General features: G+C 39.5%; 1 protein-coding gene across 4 annotated transcripts in view; it reads right to left on the minus strand.

The window, feature by feature from the left end:
• LOC126336855 (uncharacterized) overlaps window positions 1-24107 on the minus strand; it is a 420763-nt gene that overhangs the window by 33547 nt on the left and 363109 nt on the right. For all 4 annotated transcript variants that reach the window (XM_050000949.1, XM_050000950.1, XM_050000948.1 and 1 more), the window contains 3 exons: window positions 23927-24068; window positions 20068-20164; window positions 7778-7954 (listed from right to left, as the gene is read on the minus strand). In XM_050000949.1, the coding sequence (XP_049856906.1) occupies window positions 7778-7954; window positions 20068-20164; window positions 23927-24068 (416 nt within the window). The remainder of the gene's footprint in view (window positions 1-7777; window positions 7955-20067; window positions 20165-23926; window positions 24069-24107) is intronic.

Below are 24107 nucleotides of genomic sequence, written 5' to 3' on the forward strand. Positions count from 1 at the left end.
GAGCTCTTCCAGCTTCCTGCAATACATCCTACATTACCATAACCCTTCTGGCTAACTTTCTGACAGTCTTTTTGGTGTGTCTTTCCGTGACTCAGCATCTTCGCTACATGGTGAGTAGCAACTATCCTTTTCATGATGTTACATTCCACCCTGGATTTTCCAGTGTTTTAACATCATTCTATATTCAAAATGAGATTTTACATGCATATTAACATACTCAAAATACTCATTACACTTTAGTGCTTCTTTTCTCAAGTGGGTAATTTATACTACTGGGAATGTAACCTAGTAATAATGTGATGTTATTTATGTTTATGCATACAAATGAAATGAAACAACCTACTGCAAAGTGACAGTGAGCCCAAAATGGGGGTTGGTTCATGGGGGGGGGCAAAAGCAAGGCAAAGAGTGAGTGTGTGTGAGAGAGAGAGAGGGGGTGGGGGGGGGGGGGCAGAGAGAGAGAGAGAGAGAGAGAGAGAGAGAGAGAGAGAGAGAGAGAGAGAGAGAGAGATCTGGGTAAATGGAATGAGTTGACATATTTATACGTGAGATAGGGATAAGGGAATTGTGTTCATTACTTCTGAGGTCATTGTATGAAGAGACAGTCATTACTGAGTATAGAAAGTAATCACTTGTATTTGCCACAGACAACTATCAAGCACAAAACTCATCAAACTAGAGGGTCTAGACTTACACAGGCAACATATTTTCTGACCCACTTACATGCTGAATGAACAGGCAGACAGCAAATACAACAGATTACTTTCTGTGTTCAGTAATGACTGTCTCTTAATAAAACAGCCTCAGAAGCAGTAATTAACACAAGGCCCTTACCCTTGTCTCAAATACAAATACATCAACTTATAAGGCCTTACCCATGTCTCTCTCTCCCTCCCTCTCTCTCTCTCTCTCTCTCTCTCTCTCTCTCTCTCTCTCTCTCTCTCTCTCTGCCATTCCCTGAACCCCCCTCCCCCTCGCTAGCCAACTCTCATATTGTACTCACACTGGGGGCAAATTCTGAAAAACCTGGAATTCTCAGGGAATTTTGTATTTTTTCGCCTAGCACTGAAATTGACTTTTACTGAGTTTTATAAATCACAAATTTTAAAATATTTAATTTTTCAAAGTGTGTTAATTATATGAATATTATTCCACATAAATTACTGATGTTTAAAAACTGTGGTGAAAGTACTGCTTATGGCTGGTGTATAGCTAAGCTGAGAGCCAACCCCCTCCCCTGCTCACCATTAATATTTACCAGGAGCTTCTTGACACTATCTTCCTCCTCACATCTGCACTTCTGAGGGAACATTTTTTTTAAAGTTTTAATAGCCACCCTGTCAATGTCACTTTCCAGTAGGTTGTTTCATTTCATTTGCATTGCATAAATTTAAATAACATGGTGTTATTACTACATTACAGTCTCAACAGTATAAAATACCCACTTAGCAATAGAATCAATAAATTGCAAGAAGTGTTTTGAGTTGCTCTGTATGTTAATAAACATGTCAGATCCTTTGTTTAATATGCAAGAACATAAAATAAAAATTCTTAGCTCCCACACCACTAAGTAATTTCTTATTTTATTTCAGCAATCTTTGTAAATGGAAATGATGTGAAAGTCAATACTCTTTCACATCACTGAAATATAGGTTAAAAATATGTCATTTGATTCACGTAACACTGTCATAAACATGCTACATTGTTAAAAATGTAAGTACAAATGTGAAAGTTTTTCATCAAAAGATGAAAATTATGTAGTGTAACACATGTTTTTGAGCTTCCATCCAGGCAGCTGTTTTGAAATTCTGCAACATTTTGATGAGTGTTATTCATCATCTTCTGGCTAAGTGTTGAGATTATGTTGGCATCCCATAATATACCTGAGTGGTGTTCAACTCTCTCATCCCCTTCCCCATGATGTGGGGTTTGGCAACCCATAGTAAAGGGAAGACAGCTGCTCAAGTCTTGGTGCATTCAGTCTTGTCCAGACTTGTGAAGTGTCGACTGCAAGTATAGGATTCCAAATCAAACTTAGCCAGTAGCCTTGATTCCTGTTGATGATACTGTCATGGAGCCTTTCTCAATTTAGTCTTGAATAATGTTCCCCATAAGCCACTAGTCCAGGACTCATTTTTCTCAAATTAAAACATGTCCTTCACTGAGGTTGTGTTTTGCACTGCTCCAGACACACACATCTAGTGTGTTCCATGCAGAATTGGAAGCAGCAGCACTATGTTTGGCCAATGTACTGGAGGCCACAATCACAAGTGATGCTGTATGTACCAGGTATTTGAAGTTTTAATTTGCCAAGCCCAGCATATCTTTTGTTTTTTTAGAGGTTGAAAGACAGCTCTGATCACCCCCCCCCCCCCCCCCGCCCCCCCACCCCTTCCAATGATTCTTGCAATTTTTGGCTGAGGAGGCCCTAAATTGAGGGATAAAGGCTTATTTCTCTTTCTATTTCTTTACCTCTTCTTTTTCCAATGCTGAATGACTGATTTCCTCACCCTACGATGCTTCTCTGTCCCTATTTTGGCAAAACACTCCTTTAGGTTGAGGAAGGCGCAAGGGTGGGAAGGTAATAACCACGTCTCTCGCTTCCTATCACAATACTTTATTCATAATCAACTGTACAGCATGGGGTACAGATGGGAACTGATTCCCGGAAGTCAACCTACAAAGAACATCAATCGAAGATACTATACACGTATCATGTTTTGGCGTATCGATCCGTGTGTCGACGCCACAAGGTGTTGCATCTCAACTGGGAGGCTGCCTCTGTTACAAACAGCATGTGCCCTGTGAACGAGAGTTGTCAGAACAGGGTACCATTGTGCCGGCTGATGATACTCATTTGTGTGTGTATATGCTTTCTGCAGATGGTGTGTTATAGGGTACAATTTGCATTTCTTTTTATTAAAATGTCTAAAAATGGAAGACATCCATCCTGTTCTAGCTCTACTGTGAACTGTATTTTGTGATGGCTGCTGGTTCAGGGGTCCAGAAACTCATTCAGGGTCTCCCCACCATGTTGCTGCACAACGAAGGTGTCATCCACATGCAGTTTTTAGTGTCTTCTCCTGCAAGGGCTGCATATTGAGATTGGCAATCTAAGGGGCAAGTTGAAAGCCCATGTCTAACCCATCAGCTTCTTCACAAACGTCCCCACCACATCTGAAGTAGGTTGCAATGAGGACATATTCAAATACCGTCACTGACTGGGACTTAAAATGATCTGCTAAGACTACCAAAGCATCTTGAAATAGTACTCATGTAAAAAGAGATTTTATGTCATGCCTCACATCAGGTCATTCATCTGCAGCCACATCCTTTTTCAGCATGATCATGAATTTGGCCTACTTCTTCACATGGTGACTGAAGTGTTCCAGTGTGGGTTTTATAAGTGAGGCTAGACACTTGAGCATTCCATAAGTGAATGTATTAATGGTGTTGTCTATTAGCCATAGTGGTACACCTTATTTGTGAATATTAGGCAGTCCATATAGGCAAGGCGATGCTAATGCTTTTTGATAGATCACTGAATCTTCTTTCATTAAGAGCTGACTTATGAAGCAGAGCTATTGTTTTTCTTGCCATCTCTGCTGTTGGGTATTTCTTTAGCTTTATGTTGGCTGTATCCAGTCGTAAGGAGGTAATTGTCAATGCACAGCACAACTTTCACATTTTGTTTGTCAGCGCATAGTGCTTTTCATTCTGCTGTTTTCATATTTGGTTCTGGAAGTTGGATTGGGACAATCCTGCATGTTTCACATATGATTTCCTCTGCCTTTTTCGCAGGTTGGCCATGGATTGCTTCTTCAACAGTGATGATAATGCTATGTTTTGGTAACGCATTTGGAACAGGAGTGAAGTTCAGGTTTTGGAGAGGGGTGAGGTTGTAGCAGCATCAAGTTAACTGTACACCAGGTTGACAACTGTTCTTGTTATCACTGACACCCTGGGGCTTCATCTGAGTTCCTGCCAGCCCACATGGGTTGTGATTCTCATGCCAGGGTGAAGGTGTTGGGATGGTAGCCACCACTCAATATATACTGAGATCCACACAAACTTTGCACTATGCAAGAAGATGATGAGAGTGACACTCACCAAAATGTCACGGAATTTCAATGCAGACACCTGGAAGGAAGCCTGAGAAGCTTTTACCAGCAGCATATGACAGAAAAGTCTACACTTGATGTATGAATAAGTATGATGGAAGTTTTAATGACAGAATATTCACTAATATATGTCATTGTGATATTACCAGCATCATGACATAAAACAAAAATATGTCCATAATGAGAAAAATTCTAAAGACATGTGCTAGAACAAGAAATGTAATTCTGTAGTACATATAGAACTGAAGGTACAGTTCAAATTCATGTGAACTGTACATAATCTCTGATCTCACTTTATTTTATGAATGAATACTTGAATATTTAATAACTATCTGAGCTTGTAAAGATGTCATGGTCATCAGATTTGTCAACTCACACTCAAGTTCTCATCTGTGGTGACATTGCCCATCAAGGTTGATATGAACAAATTAAACTGAATACTAAGAATACTATACAGGTGTAATGTCTTTGTCTTCTATCTTGTCTTCATCTAGTGCACTGTGTTCTCACTGTGATCATGAAGGTACACTAATGGCCATTAAAATTGCTACACCAAGAAGAAATGCAGATGATAAACGGGTATTCATTATACTAGAATTGACATGTGATTACATTGTAATGCAATTTGGGTGCACAGATCCTGAGAAATCAGTACCCAGAACAACCATCTCTGGCCGTAATAACGGCCTTGATACGCCTGGGCATTGAGTCAAACAGAGCTTGGATGGCGTGTTCAGGTACAGCTGCCCATGCAGCTTCAACATTATACCACAGTTCATCAAGAGTAGTGACTGGCGTATTGTGACAAGTCAGTTGCACAGGCACCGTTGACAAGACAAATTCAATTGGTGAGAGATCTGGAAAATATGCTGACCAGGGCAGCAATCAAACATTTTCTGTACCCAGAAAGGCCCGTACAGAACCTGCAACATGTGGTCGTGCAGTATCCTGCTGAAATGTAGGGTTTCGCAGGGATCGAATGAAGGGTAGAGCCATGGGTCGTAACACATCTGAAATGTAACATCCACTGTTCAAAGTGCCGTCAATGTGAACAAGAGGTGACCGAGATGTGTAACCAATGGCACCCCATACCATCATGCCAGGTGATACACCAGTATGGCGATGAGAAATACATGCTTACAATGTGCGTTCACCATGATGTCGCCAAACATGGGTGCGACCATCATGATGTTGTAAACAGAACCTGGATTCATCTGAAAAAAATGATGTTTTGCCATTTGTGCACCCAGGTTCGTCATTGAGTACACCATCGCAGGCGCTCCTGTCTGTGATGCAGTGTCAAGGGTAACTGCAGGTATGGTCTCCGAGCTGATAGACAATGCTGCTGCAAATGTCGTCAAACTGTTCATGCAGATGGTTGTTGTCTTGCAAACGTCCCCATCTGTTGACTCAGGAATTGAGACATGGCTGCATGATTTGTTACAGCCATGCAGATAAGATGCCTGTTATCTCGACTGCTAGTGAAACGAGGCCGTTGGGATCCAGCATGGATTTCCGTATTACACTCCTGAACCCACTGATTGCCGGCCGCGGTGTTCTCGCGGTTCTAGGCGCGCAGTCCGGAACCGTGCAACTGCTACGGTCGCAGGTTCGAATCCTGCCTCGGGCATGGATGTGTGTGATGTCCTTAGGTTAGTTAGGTTTAAGTACTTCTAAGTTCTAGGGGACTTATGACCACAGCAGTTGAGTCCCATAGTGCTCAGAGCCATTTGAACCATTTTTGAACCCACTGATTCCATATTCTGCTAACAGTCATTGGATCTCGACCAATGCGAGCAACAGTGTCAGGATACAATAAACCTCAATCATGATAGGCTACAATCCGACCTTTATCAAAGTCGGAAATGTGATGGTACACATTTCTCTTCCTTACACGGGGCATCACAACAACGTTTCACCAGGCAATGCCAGTCAACTGCTGTTTGTGTATGAGAAATCGCTTGGAAACTTTCCTCATGTCAGCACGTTGTAGGTGTCACCTCTGGTGCCAACCTTGTGTGAATGCTCTGAAAAGCTAATCATTTGCATATCACAGCATCTTCTTCCTCTCGGTTAAATTTCACGTCTGTAGCACGTCATCTTCATGGTGTAGCAATTTTAATGGCCAGTAGTGTATTTGGGATTGTGTAATTATTTATGTTAATAAAGTGGTTATATTTTGTGGTATCAGTATGAACTCTTTATTATGCTTCCACACAGTCACAGACAAAACCAATCTGGTATCATGACAACTACATAATTTCTAAAGATTTAGTAAATACACATTGCCACCATCCTGTTGAACAGTGAACATTGTGGACCAACAAAGGGCACTGGGTCTATGGCAACATTGACCACAAAGGTCAATATGAATGAGTTAAACTAAATACTAAGAAAATATATTAAAAACAAAGATTCCAAGACTTACCAAGCGGGAAAGCGCCGGCAGACAGGCACAATGAACAAAACACACAAACACACACACAGAATTACTAGCTTTCGCAACCAATGGTTGCTTCTTCAGGAAGGAGAGGGAAAGACGAAAGGATGTGGGTTTTAAGGGAGAGGGTAAGGAGTAATTCCAATCCCGGGAGCGGAAAGACTTCCCTTAGGGGAAAAAAAGGACAGGTGTAAACTCGCACAAACACACACACACACACACATACCCATCCGCACATACACAGACACAGATGCGGATTTATATGTGTGTGTGTGTGTGTGTGTGTGTGTTTGTGCGAGTTTACACCTGTCCTTTTTTTCCCCTAAGGGAAGTCTTTCCGCTCCCGGGATTGGAATGACTCCTTACCCTCTCCCTTAAAACCCACATCCTTTCGTCTTTCCCTCTCCTTCCTGGAGAAGCAATCATCGGTTGCGAAAGCTAGTAATTCTGTGTGTGTGTTTGTGTGTTTTGTTCATTGTGCCTGTCTGCCGGCGCTTTCCCACTTGGTAAGTCTTGGAATCTTTGTTTTTAATATATTTTTCCCATGTGGAAGTTTCTTTCTATTTGAATACTAAGAAAACTATACTTGTGTTATGTCTTTGTCTTCTGTCTTCTCTTTGTGCACTATGTACATCCTATGTTCACACATGTGTTTTGAGTTGTGTAATTATTTATGTTAGTAAAGTGGTTACATTTCTCAGCATCAGTATTCTCCCTCTTTTCATACATAAATAACCACTTGTAATGAGACATAAGTGTATCACAAGCTTGTATTTGTATTCTTTCATATCATTTCTGTAAGAGGTCTGCCGCTACACCTAGTTAAGAGTCAAGAATCTTCCTCCTGCTTAGACTAATACTTAAGTTTAGCCAGTTTTTGGGTAGGTGTAATTAGAGAGAATTATTCAATGAAAAACCATTATATTTGCCTAACATGTTGCCAAATTGCAGCAAACCACAGAATAAATGTAATGTACCCTCATGTTGGCTATTTAATACAGCATCTATCAAATAATACAGGAAGTATATGTTTCACAAGTGACACAGAATGATTGTCATAATCCTTACAAGTAAATTAGACAGAGAGATAATCTTTACGAGTCACTTGCAAACATTTAATTTTTCCCATTACTACAAGCAGCAATGCACAAATTCTACCTATAAGGATATCAAAACCAAATTTTGTGTAGGTGAAATTAATCATGATGAGAGACACCTGTGAAGAGCCTGCATGTAGAACATCACCTCCTAAATGACTGCTTGAGAAGCACACTTGTAGTGTCTCAGGCTCCGACCTTTCCAATCTTCCTTCATGTTTTGTTACTACAGGAATAAGTGGAACTCCACATTCCAGCCAGTCCTCTATTGTTAGCCACTCTTTGCTTGTCATAACCTAAATGACAAACACAGTAATCAAGTTATCATAACGGAATACTAAAATAAAAACACTAATTTCAATTAAGTTTTCACAATGATTTTCTTCATTAAGAAAAGTTACTGATGCCAATGAATAATGAAATATATCAGTAGTAAAACATTACAGTGTTATAAGGATAATGAAGAAACAGAAAAATGATGAAATATACATCAGTCAGGATGACAGTGTCTTACACTGTTTATCAAACCTAAACAGATTAGGGCCTTCAGACCTTTTCTTACACGAGATCAGTTAATTTTTTTGTCCACATTTTCTTCCATTTCAACTTCATACTTTTAAATTCAAACAAACCTCAGTCACAGATTAAAACAAAAATGATATTTAGAAAATGGTGCCTTAATTCAAATTCATTACAAAATTGTGTTATATCAGAATGAAACAATTATTTTCACTAATTGTCTTCTATTATGTAGTAAGTATATTATATTATAACTTGGGGCCACCTATCTATATGTTTCTCAAACATTCTGAGTTAATTAATTAATTCTTCATATTCCATAGAATTATGGCATTTACATTAAGCAGAAATAACTACTTTCAAACAAACTAAAAGTAAGCAGAAATTTTTAATAGAGATCTGAAAATGTATATTGCTTCTACAAACATTTAAAATACACTGAGGTGACAAATGTCATGGGATACCTCCCAGTATCACATTAAACCTCCTTTTGCCTAGCTTAGTGCAGCAACACAGTATGAATTCAACAAGTCACTGGAAGTCCCTAGCAGAAATATGGAATCCTGCTGCCTCTAGAGCCATCCATAACTGTGGATGTGGCCAGTGCAGGGTTTTTTGCAGGAAGTGACGTCCCAAAAGTGAGAGATGAGATTTGTCTCAGGCAATCCAGGTGCCCAGATAATTCACACAAATTGCAAAGAAGTGTGGCCCAATGATATGGCGCAATGTCATCCATAAAAATTACACCATTATTTGGGAATACGACGTCCATGAATGGCTGAATCTGTCTCTAAGTAGATGAACATAACAACTTTCAGTGGTCAGTTGGACCAGAGGACCCAGGACATTCCATGTAAACTCAGCTCAAACCATTATGGAGCCACCAACAGCTTGCACAGTGCCTTGTTGACAGCTTGTGTTCATTGCTTCATGGAGTCTGTGCCACATTCGAACCCTACCGTTAGCGCTTTCCAACTGAAATTGGGACACTATGGCCAGGCCATTGTTTTCCAGTTATCCAGGGTTTAATCAATATGGTCACAAACACAGGAGAGGTGCTGCAGGTGATGTCATGCTGTTAGCAAAGGCACTCTTATCTGAAAATATCTACCGCTTCTACAAATGTTTAAAATACACTGAGATGACAGAAGTCATGGGAGACCTTCTAATATCATGGTAGACCTCCTTTTCCCCAACTTAGTGCAGCAACTTCACACAGCATGGAGTCAAAACGTCATCGGAAGTCCCCTGCCAAAGGCCATTAATGTCATACTTTGCTATACTGTCCTGACAGATATGTTTGTCACATGTCCCACATTGATTTCTGTAGTTATTTCATGCAATGTTTCTTGTCTGTTAGCACTGACAACTCTAAGCAAATGCTGCTTTAAGTGAAGGTCATCAGCCACTGCAATGTCCAATGTGAGAGGTAATGCCAGAAATTTGACAATTTGACACTGCAGAACCCAGGTTGTAGAATTACCTAACAATTTCTGAAATGGAATGTCCCGCATCCATAATCACATCATAAACTTTTAAACATGAATCATCTGCATACAAATGACAGCTCCACCAATACACTGCCCTTTTAGACCTCATGTACACAATACTGCCACCATCTGTAAATGTGCATATTGCTGTCTCATGACCTTTGTAATCTCAATGTACATTCCTCTTCATTTAAACTGAAGTACCACAAGCCAACATATTAGTTCTTCCAGTAATACTGCCACCATCTGTAAATGTGCATATTGCTGTCTCATGACCTTTGTAATCTCAATGTACATTCCTCTTCATGTAAAATGAAGTACCACAAGCCAACATATTAGTTCTTCCAGTAATTCAATTATGAAATATAGCTTACAGGACTGTGAAATGAGCTGAACTGCAGTTTAGCAAAGAAGAGCAGTTATCAGCAAATCAACAGACTGCATTAACAATTAAATACCACTAATCTGCTGAATAATTTGTATTTACGAAGAAATGAATGAGTACTGGTAGATGATGCAGATAATAGAATTACGACTATTTTTTTTTTAATAAATCTGAAATTTTCCACTTTGTAGTAACATGTATCTGTTGTTGATCTAATGATTCTTGTTTCATATTTGTATGAGTTGTTCAATCATTCATTCATTCGTTCATTCAAGCATCCATTCATTCACACATCATGTTCTATAAATCCCATCATGAAAATAGCTTTGATGGATGTGAAACCAAAGGTGAAAAAGGAAACATTGTTCCCTTACTTATCAATCTCTGCTTTTATCTACTAGTTCATACTAACCATTTATATAACTTTGCTGATTTTAGAAAACACTAACAGCTGTAGATATACTAAAAAAGTTAATGTGTATAATATTAATATTAGTGGGAGCGACAATTTACATCCTAGAACTGAAATATTCTGATAAATTATAGGAGAATTGGCTAATAAGACTTTCTTTTACTTTGTTCTTGAATATCTGGAAACTGAATTACTGTCAAAGAACAACATTCATTTTCAAAAACTAGCAGCCATTTTTCAAAGAGCATTCTTTCTTGAAAAGTGGTTAAAATGGGTTATCACTTGCTCAAACTAACCTCTAAGGCTACATTAACCCAGAAAATACCATATGACCACAGGAAATGAAAGCATGCAAAAACAGCATGTGCATACAATGAGAGATACTTCTAATGTGTAAAACATATAAAACTAAGCTTCTGGGTTATACAATCTATACAGTGACACTATTTTAGATTATTACCCATAACCACAATGTTTCATTTAGTGTGTGTCTGTAATGTCTATGTACAGAATGTGGCACCTAAAACTGGCCCAACATATGCAATGATGATGTTCCAGTGCATGCACACAAATCAATACTAATGGAAAATGGAGAAACCCTATGCAAACAGACGCACATGAATTAACCATTTCCCCTGATGTACTGACAATGTGTGGAACTTTGTTGTCATGTAAAGCAGCTGCAGCCACAGCCAGTGAAACTTGTCAAAACCAGTTGAGAAAAAGGCCTCGTTATGTGAAGCCAGGTTGGTGTGAGTGTGTGATAATGCTGTATTCACTACCTGAGCATGTAGCCATTGTTGAATCGTTCATTCAAACTGGATCTTTTGTGAAAACAAAGTGTTTCAAGAGAAATATCCAGGGCTTCTGTGCCAGAAAAAGCACCATACAGGAATTGATTAAAAAATGGCGGCATGCATGATCAGTGCAAAAGGCTCCCAGGAAGGGACAGCCACCTTTCTGCACACCTGAATTAAAGAAGCAAGTGCAGGAGATAATGACAAGAAGTCCTCATAAGTCAACCTGAGGACTGAGGCAACAGGTGTATGTGAGTAAGAGAAGCTGCAGATGTGTTTTAAGTGGACTGACATTAAAACTGCACCAGATAAGTGTTGTGCAAGAACTGAAGGAGCTTGACCTGCAGAAGAGAGTGTATTTCTGTTTATGGCTGTTGAGAAATGTTGCCAGTGGTGTCTGGGACCCACTAAGGTTTATCATGAATGATGAGGGATGGTTCCACCTGTCTGGATACTTAAATTCCTAAAACAACTGGTATTGGTGGACAGAAAATCCACACAAGATCCACCAGGTGCTCTTGTATGATAAGAAAATTGGTATTTGGTGTACCATTTCCACCACACAAGTTATGGAGCCCATATTCTTTGAGACAACAGTGAACAGTGACATATTTGCCAGTTCTGAAAGAGCTTTATTCAAACTTGGTAAAAAAAGAAGAGTCAGTTGTGTTACGTTCATGAGTTGACTTTAAAGGCTGGTTTTATGTGCCACACCCTGTATTTGGTCAGATTAAAACAAACTTGCTACATAAGGTGACAGCAGCAATAGATCCATAGTCTTATATAACACTTGCTATAGGCACCAGCAAAATACTGTGCAATTACAGGTGCATTTAGCAGGGTATCCTAAAATCGTGAAAAATTCTGTTCAGTTCTTGAATTGTCCATCAGGCTTTTGTTGTAAATAAACATTGGTGAAATGCTGTCTTGAGTACCAGACATTCAAGGCAGCTGTTCATTTCCTTACACACTCATACTTTTAGTCTTAATACAAACCTCAAATGCAAGGCTGTAGAAATATACATGGTGAGGGGAAGATAGATGCCACCTACAGGAAAATTAAAGGGATTTTTGAAGGAGAATATAAATTGTCAACATAAGGCAACACACTTGAGAACAGAATTATGCAAGGGGAGAGGAAGGAGGTGAAGATGAGATGGGAGGTATTGCACAGTGCAAAGAACTGGCCACAGCACTGAAAGACCTAAGCTGAAACAAGACCCCTGGAGCAGATGAAATTCCCTCAGAATTATTTAGACCCTTAAGAGGGCCAGCCACAACAAAAATATTCCACCTTGTGTGCAACATAACCTTAGAGTTCAAGAAAAATGTTAGAATTCCAATTCCAAAGACGACAAATGCAGATAGGCATGAACAGAACCAAACCATTAGTTTAATAAGTCATGGTTGCAGAATATTGGCACAACTTGTTTACAGATGAAAGGAAGAACTTGTATAAACCAACTGCAAGAAGGATCAGTTCAGGTTCCAGAGAAATGCAGGAACATGTCAGGCAATACTGGCACTATGGCTCATCTTATAAGATAGGATGAAGAAAGATAAACATACATTTGTAGATTTAGAGAAAACTTTTGAAAGTGTTGAATGGACAACAATTTTGAATGTAACAGGTATAAAATACAGGGAGTAAAAAGTTAATTATAACAGGTACAGAAACCAGACTGCAATTATAAAAGTAAAGGGGTAGGAAAGGAAATTGTAGTTGAGCAGGGAATGAAACTTACACAGGACAGATTAATGTGAAGAGCTGCAAGAAACCAGTCATCAGACTGAAGATCACTATGGACTGAAGATCACAAAAACACCAAAAACTTCAATAACCTCAATAACAAACTTCTGTCACATTGCACATTCACCTTGTTTTTTTTTTTTAAATTTGTAGTTGTTCTCTTAAACTTTGTTTGTTTGTAATTGTCTTCTATTATATATTTAACAGATTGTAATATAGCTTTCAGCAATCAAATCAGCATTAATTCTATTTCATTTTAAGTTAATTAGTTAATAATACATAAAATGGCTGAATAAATAATTAAAATTAATTAATTCTTCATATTCTATATATTCCAACAGTAACAAGAACCATTAGGAATGAGGAATGAGTCTATGTATACATAAACCAAAGGTAAGTAACTCATTAAGAAATTAACTACTGTACTGTATTAACAGTAAAATATCACTATATAGCTTAATACTATTTGTGCCTGTATCAGTTAATAGAAGGAGACTTGCTAACTTATATGAAAAAGTGCTACTTCCACAACAATATTATGAAAATTATAGATTGCTGCTCACCTTATAGAGGATATGAGTTGCAGTTGCAGACAGGCACAACAAGAAAACTGCTATACACTTAAGTTTTTGGTCAAAATGTCTTCTTCTGTGGTAGAAAGCACATAGAAAGTGCATGCACACACATGCACCATGCACATATTTTTATACACACACACACACACACACACACACACACACACACACACACACACACACAACCACTGTCTTTAGCTGCTGTGGCCAGACTGAGTTGTAGCTGCACACAGTGGGAGCATCAATCAGGTGGTGGGGGTAAGGAGGAGGCACAGGTTGGATGGGAGGGGTGGGGGTGGGGGGGGGAAGAGTACTAGAGAACTAGTGGGTACGTTGGTGGAATGGAAGGCTGTGTTGCACTGGAGTGGGAGCAGGAAGGGTTAGGAAACTGGAGGACAGGGACTAGTGAAGGTTGAGGTCAGGGGGTGTTATGGGAACAAATGATGTATTGCACAGAGACCTCCCACCTGCACTGTTCAGAAAAGTTTTTGGCAGTAGGAAGGCTCCAGATGGTACAGGCTGTGAAGTAACTGTTGAAGTGATGGACATTGTTTTGGGCAGCATCTTCATCAATTGGGTACTCCATATGTCTCTTGGCCACAGTTTGTTGGTGGCCACCCATGCAGAAAGACAGCTTCTTAGTTATCATACCTACGTAGAAAGCAGCACTGTGATTGCTGTTCTTTTTGTAGATCACATGACTGCCCTCACAGGCAGACATGCCTTTGATGGGATAATAGATGCCTGTGACTGGACTGGATTAGGTGATGGAGGATTTATGTACGGGACAAGTCTTACATCTTGATCTACTGCAGGGATATGAGCCGTAAGGCAAGTGGCTGGGGACAGGGCTGGAGTAATGTTGCACAAGGGCACTGTGTAGGTTTGGTAAGTGGTGAAATACCACAGTGGCAGGGATGAAGAATAGTGGGTACAATATTCCTTAATTCAGAACACAAGGAGAGGAAATAGAAACCCTAGTCGGAGTATGTGATTCAGTTGCTCCAGTCCTGGATGGTACTGAGTCACAAGTGGAGTGCTCCTTTGTGGCCATACAGTCGATGTGTGGGAGGTGGTAAGAGGCTGGAGAGACAAAGCATGGGGTAGTTTTGGTCTGAAGGCCTCAGTGAGAGGGACCACTCATCACTGGAGGTGCGATGACCACAGGTGGCTAGGTAAGGAATGGGTGGTAACGTCCAACCATGATCTCCCCAACTGCCCCCCTCCCTCCAAATCACTCCCTGTTAACATTCCAGAATTTCTTAATCTCAAATCTTGCCCCACCATCATTCCCCAAATCCTTCAACATGTAAACCAATCTACATCCACAGACAGAACTGCAATCCACCGAAACTGATCCTAAACTTATAATCCTACCTGCTAACAAGGCCTACACCTCTGTCATCCTGAACCACAGGGATTGCTTCATGGAGGTACTCCACCAGCTGTCAAATTCTTCTATCTACAAACCCTGCCATAGTGAACCCATTCCAGAAATCCAACAGAATCTCCAGTCTCTCCTCAAATCCTTAGGCCCATCCCAGAACATTCTGTTTAAGTCAATCTCTCTCCTCAACCCTACCACTCCCCAAACTCCTACCTTCTATATGCATTCTAAAATCCATAAACCCAACCACCAAAGACACCATGTTATAGTCAGTTACTGTGCCCCCACTCAGAGAATGTCAGTTCTTGTGGACCAACATCTTCAGCCTATTACCCGTAACCTATGCTCCTACATAAAAGACACCAATTACTGTCTTCATGAACTCTCCATATTTCCTGTTCCTTAATCACACAGCACTTAGCCTGTCAATGTTGATGCCCTCTATACTGACATCCCCAATGCCCATGGCCTTGCCACTACTAAACACTACCTTTCTCAGTGCCTGGCTGGCTCCATACCTACAACTCCTTGCTGCTCATCATGACCAATTTTATCCTCACCCACAGTTACTTCTCCTTTAAAGGCATCCCCTGCAAAAATCCCACGGTACAGCAATGGGAACCTACATGGTACCATCTGATGCTAAACTAATCATAGGCCATCTAGATGAATCCTTCATAACAATGCAGAATCCCAAACCCCTCATTTGGTTCAGCTTCATTGTTGACATGAGGACACCCTGTCCACATTCTTCCAACCACCAACACTTTCTCTCCCATTTGCTTCACCTGGTCCTCTTCAACCCAACAATCCATCTTCCTCAATGAGGATTTTTGCCTTAAGAATGGCTACATCAGTATCTCCACCCATTTTAAACCTACTAACCACCAACAATAAGTCCAATTCAACAGTTGCCACCTGTTCCACACCAAGAAATCTCTTCCATACAGCCTAGCCACCTGTCATTGATGCACCTGCAGTAACGAGCAGTCCCTCTCCAAATATAATACCAAGGGTCTCACTGAGGACTTCACTGACCATAAAGGAGCACTTCCCTTGTAACTCAAAAGCACCTGTGGTTTGCCAATTGAATCACATTTCCTGACAGGGTTTTGGCTACCTTTCGCTGTACCCTGAAACGAGTAATGTGCTACCCACTATCCTTCCCACCCCTCCCATAGTGATATTCTGCCACCCACCAAACCACCACAATATCCTTATCCACACTTACTCCATCCCTGCCCCCTACCCCTTGCCTAACGACTCATATCCCTGCAATAAACCAAGATGCAAGACCTACACCATACATCCTCCCACCATCACCTGTTCTACCTACAAATACAGTGAGCCACCGTATGGTGCATGGTGGAGGGTATCATGTACCATCACTAGTTATTTCCTTTCCTGTTACGCTTGCAAACAGAGTGAGGAAAAAATGACTGTATATGTGCCTCCATATGAGCTAATTTACTGTATCTCATCTTTGTGGTCCTTATGCAGAATGTATATTCATGGCAATAGAATCCTTCTGCAGTCAGCTTCAAATGTCAGTTCTCCAAATTGTCTCAACAGTGTTCCTTGAAAAAAATGTTGCCTTTTCTCCAGGGATTCCAATTTGAGTTCCTGAAGCATCTCCATAATATTTGTGTGTTGTTCGAACCCAATGGTAACAAATCTAGCTGCCCAGCTCTGATTTGCTTTGATGCCTTCTTTCAATTTGACCTGGTGCAGATCCCAAACACTCAAGCAGTACTCAAGAATATGTCACACCAGAGCCCTATGTGTGACCTCCTTTACACATGAACCACATTGTCCTAACATTTTGCCAATAAACCCAAGTCAGTCATTTACCTTCCCTACCAAAATCCTCACATGCTTGATCCATTTCATGTCACTTTGCAATGTCATATTTAGACATTTAAACAATGTGACTGCATCAAGCAGGACACTATTAATGCTGTATCTGAACACAATGGGTTTGTTTTACCTACTCATCCACATTAACTTATGTACCTTTTTTTTTTTTACATTTAGAGCTAGCTGCCATTGATCACTCCAACTAGAAATTTTACCCTGCTAAAGTCACTGAGCACCATACAGATACATTTTCTAAATCATTTTGCAATTTATTTTGATCTTCTGATGACTTTACTGGATGATAAATGACAGCTTCATCTGCAAACATCCTAAGACGGCTGCTCAAATTGTCTCCTAACTCACTTATACAGATATGAACCAGCAGAGGGCTAATGACACTATCTTGGGGAATGCCAGAAATCACTTCTGGTTTATTTGATGACCTTCCATCAATTACTATGAACCGTGATTTCTCTGACTGGAAGTCACGAATCCAGTCACATAACTGAGACAATATTCCCTAAGCATGCAATTTCACTACAAGCAGCTTGCATGGTATAGTGTCAAAAGCCTTCTGGAAATCTAGAAATACAGAATCAATTTGAAATCCTTGTCACCAGCAATCAACACTTTGTGTGAGTAAAGAGCTAATTGTGTTTCACAAGAAACATGTTTTCTAAATCCGTGTTGGCAGTATGTCAATGGACTATTCTCTTTGAGGTAACTCATAATGCTTGTACACAATATATGTTCAAAAATCCTGCTGCATATCGACCTTAATTATATGGGCCTATAATTTAGTGGATTACTCCTACTACCTTTCTTGAATATTGGTGTGACCTGTGCAGCTTTCCAGTCTTTCGAGTACAGATCTTTCATCAAGCGAGCGGTTGTATATGATTGTTAAGTATGGAGCTATTGTATCAGCAAACTCCAAAAGGAACCTAATTGGTAGATATTTTGGACTAGAAGACTTGCTTTTATTGTGTGATTTAAGTTGCTTCACTACTCCAAGGATATCTACTTCTATGTTACTCATGTTGGCAGCTGTTCTTGATTTGAATTCTGGAATATTTACATCATCTTCTTTGTTGAAAGAATTTTGGAATCTCTCCAGTCTTTTCTGTGCACCCCTCTTCCTTTCCCTTCTAGACTTCTGCCTGAAGAAAGAGCCACTGTCTTCAAAAGCTTACCAATTACAACCATCTTTCATGCGTGTATTCTGTCACTGCTTGGCAAGTAGATTTTCTTATCTATCCAATTCAACATTTAACTTAGTTTCACATTGACATGTTACTTGCAAACTTCACTGTCATATTCGATATTGACCCCAATAGAGACAATATTTCTATCAGCTGCAATGAATCCTCCAGTCTTGTCACAGGTATCTCCTACACCATCTCCTTCCCACCCCCTCTCCCCACCAAAACCTCCCAATTGCATCTAGAAGCCCTACCAACTGCCTGTACACTCCAACAAGCTACACTACACAGCCTCCTGCCCCCTTGCTCTCCCTGCCGTACGCTTCCTCCTTACACCCCCCCCCCCCTCCCCCAATGGATTGTTGCTCCCATCAAGTACAGTTAGAACTCGCCAAAGTGGCCAGAGACAGTGGTCATGTGTGTGTGAGTTGTGCCTGTGTAAATGTGTGTGTGTGGTTTATACTTCAGAAGAGAGCCTTTTGACAGAAAGTTAAAATGTACAGAAGTCTTTCTGTAAAGCCTGTCTGCAACTGAACGTCTCCCATATATGGTAGTGGTAATCTACCCTTTTCACCATACTGTTGTTATTAAATTCTGGACTTTCCATTGTTTGATATTGCCTCCATAGTTACATAAAATACACTATGTGATCAAAAGTATCTGGACACCTGGCTGAAAATGACTTAGAAGTTCGTGGTGCCCTCCATTGTTGTGTAACCAAACTGCCACAGTCCGTGCATTATGAACAGGTGCTCTATTGTGTTCAAAGATGCAATCACCATCTCCGAATTGCTCTTCAACAGTGGGAAGCAAGAAGGTGCTTAAAACACCAATGTAGGCCTGTGCTGTGATAGTGCCACACAAAACAGAAAGGTGTGGATGCACCCTCATGAAAAACACGACCACACCATAATACCAACACCTCCAAATTTTACTGTTGACACTACACAAGCTGGCAGATGACATTCACGGAACATTCTCCATACCCACAGCCTGCCATCAGATCACCACATTGTGTACCATGATTCGTCACTCCAAACAATGTTTTTTCACTGTTCAATCGACCAATGTTTATGCTCCTTACACCAAGTGAGACGGCGTTTGGCATTTACTGGTATGATGCAGTCTTATGAGCAGCTGCACAACCATGAAATCCAAGTTTTCTCACCTCCTGCCTAACTGTCATAGTACTTGCAGTGGATCCTGATGCAGTTTGGAATTCCTGTGTGATGGTCTGGATAGATGTCTGCCTATTACACAGTACCACCCTCTTCAATTTTAGGCAGTCTCTTGTCAGTCAACAGACGAGGTCGGCCTGTTTGCTTTTGTGCTGTATGTGTCCCTTCATGTTTCCACTTCACTATCACATTGGAAACAATCGACCTAGGGAAGTTTAGGAGTGCGGAAATCTCATGTACAGAGGCATGACAGAAGTGACACCCAATTACCTGATCACGTTCAAAGTCCGTGAGTTCTGCGGAGTGCCCCATTCTGCTCTCTCAGGATGTCTAATGACTACTGAGCTCCCTGACATGAGGTACCTGGCAGAAGGTGGCAGTACAATGCACTTAATGTGAAAAACATATGTTTTTGGGGGTGTTTGGATACCTTTAATCACATAGTGTAGCTAGGGTTCATCTCCTATTGCTAGTTTAATGTTTATGTGATTACATTGGTACTTTCCCACAAAATAGTAACCTACTTATGTCTGTAAGACAGGTACTAATTTACAAAGCACTACTACTTGTCATGTTGTGTTTTTGTAAACATTAGTATCAGTCATGAAACTAAGAGGAATTTCCAGTCCTTGGATCTTTATAACCAGATAGTATAAAAGTGGTGGCTAATGAGAAATGTTCCTAATTTTGCTTTGAATTAGGAAGAATACTTCTTTCAGATATTAATAAACTGCTTATTTAAGTGACAGCTATTAAACTGGAAAAGTGGAACATATTATTATCATCATCATAATCATAATCATCATCATTATTATTATTATTATTATTGTTATTATTACTATTAATATTATCATTACCATTCTTGAAAATATCATATTGCCTTCTGGAACACCATTGCCTTCCAATGAGTCAAAATAATGCAGAATGCTCTTGAGTTTTGCCTTCTGACTGGTTCTGAAAAAATCATCAGTTAAACATTATATCATTCGTAAGAATATCTTTTCAAACTGAGTTAAACATAATTATCATACGTAACACTGACAAGTTCTTATATATTTTAAGTTCCATACAAAAATTCCTACGAGACAAGCTATAGATGACAGCTGTAGACTTTGGTATAAAAATGCAAATACACATTTACAAATACTTATGGCTACAAGAAGCAATGTAGGACCTTAGTCTTCTTCTTCTTCTCCTTCTTCTTCTTCTTCTTCCTGAAATGTTTCTGATTATTAGGGCATTGACAAAGTCTCTTAAAATCCTTTTCTTCCACAGTTTATCATTCAGCATTTCCTCTCATTGGAGCCCTCTCCAATTTACATCCTCATTCTACTGTACTTAAAGAACATTTCTTTAGCGTCATTCTCCATTAATTCATTCATTGAGTAAAATTCATGCTTTTTTTAGCCAAGTTTCAAAGACTTTTTAAAACTTCTGTACGAGTTTGCATAAATTTCCTTTGTTATAAATCAACAGATTATTTATGCAAAGGCTGGGGACCATCATTATGTAAAGTAATCTGAACTGACTTCTGCAATTCTCTCTCAGACATGGAATACATCTAATCGGTTTTTCTGTCATTAGAAAATGATGCATTTCCCCGCACAGCAGGGTAAAAGGTTCTTACTGAAATTTCGTACTGAAAAATGAAATGAGTATATGGCATCGTTGGCTGGGATGCCCCATACGGGAAAATTCGGCCGCCAAGTGGAAGTCTTATTTCAGTCGACGCCACATTGGGCAACTTGCGTGCTGGTGATGAGGATGAAATGACGATGAGGACAGCACAACAACCCGACCCTGAGTGAAGAAAATCTCCCACCCAGCAGGGAATCAAAGCCGGGCCCACTTGCATGGGAGGTGAGCATGTTACCACCCAGCTAATCAGGTGGACAATTCATGTTTATTTATGTAACAAAAATAGTACTTTTGCTGGTTTGCTGCTTAAGTAGTTTATTTGTCTGATCAATGACAGCATTTTATCATTCTCAAGTCAAAGTAACTTCACATTCTTAATTTAAGACTTGGCGTTAGTTGCTCTGAGATTAAAATACAGTTCTTCAGTTTTTGTTTTCTTAATGAACTTTTGGTTGGCTGGTCATCAGTGATCAATCATCTCATTTATTTATTAGTTGTCATTTTGAGCAATTTGCAAATTTTCAACTGTTGTTATCAGCATGATTTCAATTACCTTCTCATATGGTGTATGACTTGAGGAATAATTTGTATAAACAATTAAGAGAAAGGGTTGAAAAATCAGCCCATGTGGAATTCCACATTTTATTTTCAACAACTGTGAGGTCTGATTATTTGCATATGCTTGTTGTGGCCTGTCAGAGAAACAGGTTCGAAATAAATTTAATGACTTCCTTGGTATATAATGGATGTTATGTTGCTTTTATTACTGACAGATTTGTTCTAAAGCCAAACTGGTTTTGCATTCAGTAACCTATTATTTTCAAAATAGCCATATATTTGTTTTGGTGTACAACTTTCTGTTATTTTTTATATAAGCGAAACAATTTGGATTCAATCAAAATCCAAAACTTCATTACAAACCCTACATAATGACCCACAAGGAAATTATTTACTGATAGTTTTGTGATTGCTCATTTCATCCTAAGTTCACTACTGTTATTAAACACTAATACCATTAGGGTGTAAATATAAGGACATGTAAGTGTAAAGAATCCTCAAGTTCCTGAAGAGGCTTAACTGCAAGATGGTTCAGTCATTAACCTTACACACTATTCTTACTGAATACTTGTGTAGGACAAGTTCCTTTTTGATCTTAGCCATATTATCCCATAAGATTATGCTATAGGGCAGTCTTCAGTGAATTTGCTCAAACTCTACCAACAATCCCATCAGCAGGTCAACAGAATGAGAGATTTTTATATGCGCAAGCAGGCAAAAATGAATTTTTTGGATAGCTTGTCTACACACTGTTGCCTCCTCGTGTTATTATGAATCTAGATGCTTGGGAACCTCATATACAGGGTGTTACAAAAAGGTATGGCCAAACTTTCAGGAAACATTCCTCACAAGAAAATATGATATGTGGACATGTGTCTGGAAATGCTTGCTTTCCATGTTAGAGCTCATTTTATTACTTCTCTTCAAATCACATTAATCATGGAATGGAAACACACAGCAACAGAACGTACCAGTGTGACTTCAAACACTTTGTTACAGGAAATGTTCAAAATGTCCTCCGTTAGCGAGGATACATGCATCCACCCTCCGTCACATGGAATCCCTGATGTGCTGATGCAGCCCTGGAGAATGGCGTATTGTATCACAGCCGTCCACAATACGAGCATGAAGAGTCTCTACATTTGTTACCGGGGTTGCGTAGACAAGAGCTTTCAAATGACCCCAAAAATGAAAGTCAAGAGGGTTGAGGTCAGGAGAGCATGGAGGCCATGGAATTGGTCCGCCTCTACCAATCCATCGGTCATTGAATCTGTTGTTGAGAAACGTACAAACACTTTGACTGACATGTGCAGGAGCTCCATCGTGCATGAACCAAATGTTGTGTCGTACTTGTAAAGCCACATGTTCTAGCACCACAGATAGAGTACCCTGTATGAAATCATGATAACGTGCTCCACTGAGCGTAGGTGGAAGAACATACTGACGAAACTAAAATGAGCTCTAACATGGAAATTAAGTGCTTTTGGACACATGTCCACATAACATCTTTTCTTTATTTGTGTGTGAGGAATGTTTCCTGAAAGTTTGGCTGTACCTTTTTGTAGCACCCTGTACAGAGCTTCATTCAGAGTGTGCCCATTGATGCTTGCTTCTTGTAGCTGTAAGATTTTTAACTAGAATTGCTTAGCACGAATCTCTGTAAGATTAAAGGTTAAGCTGATTGCTATAAACTTGTATCATTTCTCTCTAGGCTGTGTTTAGTGTGCATGTGTTTGAGCCCTTTATCAGTGTACTTGTGTCATCAGCAACTATCGCAGTTTTTGAAGCTTTCTTTGATCTTCCAGGAGAAGTATACATGTAAATCAAAGTAAGCTCTAGAAGTTCCTTCCAGGCACCTCCTATTCCACAGAAGAATTTTTATTTAAAAACTTCCAGTTTACTTACAGCAAAAGTGTTATGTAGTTAGTTGTGTGGTTAATAGGTGTTACTACTTCAATGTCGTAGAAAATACTCATTGGCTCACTGACTGATTCTAAAGTTAACTCATCGATGATACTAAAAAGTCTGCACTTGACTTTAGTACTTTGGTTGAAGTGTTCTCTAAACTAGTACAGATATGTCTATTGCTTTTCAGTCACATAATGATATTTTGTGTGCTCTTTAAAAATTGATTATTCAATATTGATGTTTGGGGTGAAGTATGGAAAACCTGTCTGTAGATCTGTTGGGTCTGATTTCAGCATCTCATTTCTGTTTCTCTCTTTCAGTTACTGTTAAGGAGAATTCACTGAATTTAGTGAGCAATGATTTGTATTAAATATTGCTACTTTGTCAGGGAATTGAATATCTTTTGACTTACTGTGTATTTATTTCCTACCTAATGGTGGAGGTGATGCAAATTTTAACTTACCCTGAAAACACTAATATGATTATCTTTGTGTGTCATTCTTGAGGATGGCAGGATTATAAATTAAATAACACACAGAAATTTTGTTTGTTTATAGCAAGATCTATTTTCCGATATTCTAAAATGTTATTAAAATATAATATGATACTTACTTGTTTAAGTGCTTGAAAAAGTGTGTGAAGTTAGAATCTTGTAGAGTGGGATGGGTTTTGCTAGTCCTCTTTGGAAATGTTGAGAAGAATGCATGTGCAAGTAGAGATGCCACAAAGTTACGGTCCAGTTCCACTCTGTCCGCTAGAACAGAAAGCAATAAAGGGGACTTTAAACTACAAC

This window comes from Schistocerca gregaria, chromosome 2, assembly GCF_023897955.1.
Source record: "Schistocerca gregaria isolate iqSchGreg1 chromosome 2, iqSchGreg1.2, whole genome shotgun sequence".
NCBI lineage: Eukaryota > Metazoa > Arthropoda > Insecta > Orthoptera > Acrididae > Schistocerca > Schistocerca gregaria.